Source organism: Pygoscelis adeliae, unplaced genomic scaffold, assembly GCF_000699105.1.
Source record: "Pygoscelis adeliae isolate BGI_AS28 unplaced genomic scaffold, ASM69910v1 Scaffold339, whole genome shotgun sequence".
Taxonomy (NCBI): domain Eukaryota; kingdom Metazoa; phylum Chordata; class Aves; order Sphenisciformes; family Spheniscidae; genus Pygoscelis; species Pygoscelis adeliae.
The window spans coordinates 136,216-137,474 of record NW_008825544.1 but is presented as its reverse complement, the minus strand read 5'-3'; the positions used below and the strand labels follow the sequence as shown (position 1 = coordinate 137,474).

General features: G+C 66.1%; 1 protein-coding gene across 1 annotated transcript in view; it reads left to right on the top strand.

Annotated features, from left to right (window-relative positions):
* The window catches only part of NHSL2 (NHS-like 2), a 24,361-nt gene that overhangs the window by 17,647 nt on the left and 5,455 nt on the right, over positions 1–1,259 (top strand). Inside the window, 2 exon segments of the mRNA XM_009332003.1 lie at positions 4–200; positions 1,192–1,257. Of these exon segments, the coding sequence (XP_009330278.1) occupies positions 4–200; positions 1,192–1,257 (263 nt within the window).

Sequence of the window (1,259 nt, the reverse complement as noted above, 5' to 3'; positions counted from 1 at the left end):
AAGCCGGCGAGCAACCGAGGAGGAGACGGCTGGCACAACTGTGCTCGGCTCTCGGCTGCCCGACGCCTCCCTGAGCCTCCCCACCAGCCCGGACAAGCAGCCAGCCTGGACCAGGGCCTTCCCCCTGCCCACCGTGGAGGAGAAGCAGTGGCACCAGTCCTGCTCCATCCAAACCAACATCGTCCCCATCAATGTTTCAGGTAGGGCAGCACCCCCGCGGTGTGGCAGGGGGAGAGGTGCGAGAGGCAGCCCCAGCACCCAGACAGCACCGGGGGGAGGATGCAGGGTGCAGGCAAGGGTGCGCTCCAGAATCCAGCTGCAGCGGGGTGCACGGCAGTGGGAGGGGGTGGCTGGGGCTGCGAGCCTGTGTCCCTGCGGGCCAGGCGGGTGCCGGGGGTAGAGCAGGGGACAGCAGGGCCACGCTGGTGTCTGTCATTCCCAGCCATCTCTCCTGCCATCTGTAATTTTGTGCGTCTGATCCACCGGCCACGCCGCCGTCCAGTCTCTTGTTTCTGCCATGCTGCCCAGCCAGCCGGTTCTGTTGTCACCTTGGCTCTCGCCGCGCTCCGTGCGGCCAGCCTGTCTCACATGTCTGTGCGTCTGTCCGTCCATCCTCACGGGGCTGCAGCTCCCAGCAGCACGGTCCTGCCTGGTCCTTGCAGGCACAAGTGCCACGCTCTGCCCCCAAGTAACAGCCTGGGGCCGGTGGCTGAGCAAGGTGCACCTTCTGAAGGCAAAAGATGTCTTTCCGCCCTTTCCCTCCACAATGGAGAGACGTGCTGGGACCACGCTGGTCCCTCTCCCCATCCTGCTGTTCCTCATGTCCATGTCCCCAGTGTGGCTCAGGACCATTAATCACAAAGCCCAGCGGTGCGGGGTCCGGCCTCACCGGCGCAGACCAGAGCCTGTCGTGCAGAGCGGGGCCGGTCTCTGCAGGTTTCCGTGCATCCCCACCTCCATCTGCAGCATCTCCGTCTTCCCACCGGCCAGCAGCACCCGCCGTGCCTCCATCTCCCACGTGGCTCACCCCGCATGGCTCACCACCCTCCTGCCATCCCACGCTCCTGCCTGCAGTCACCATCCCAGGCCGGGGGACACCCAGGGGACACACGGCGATGGAGGGGGGCAGAGCCCCCGCCCTGGCAGCCCCTCCTGGCACCACCACGTACAGCGTGTTTGTTTTGGCTACAGGGCAGCACTTTGCTAGGCACGCGAGTGCTCGTCCCTCCCCGTTTAACACCGAGACCGCGATGAACCCC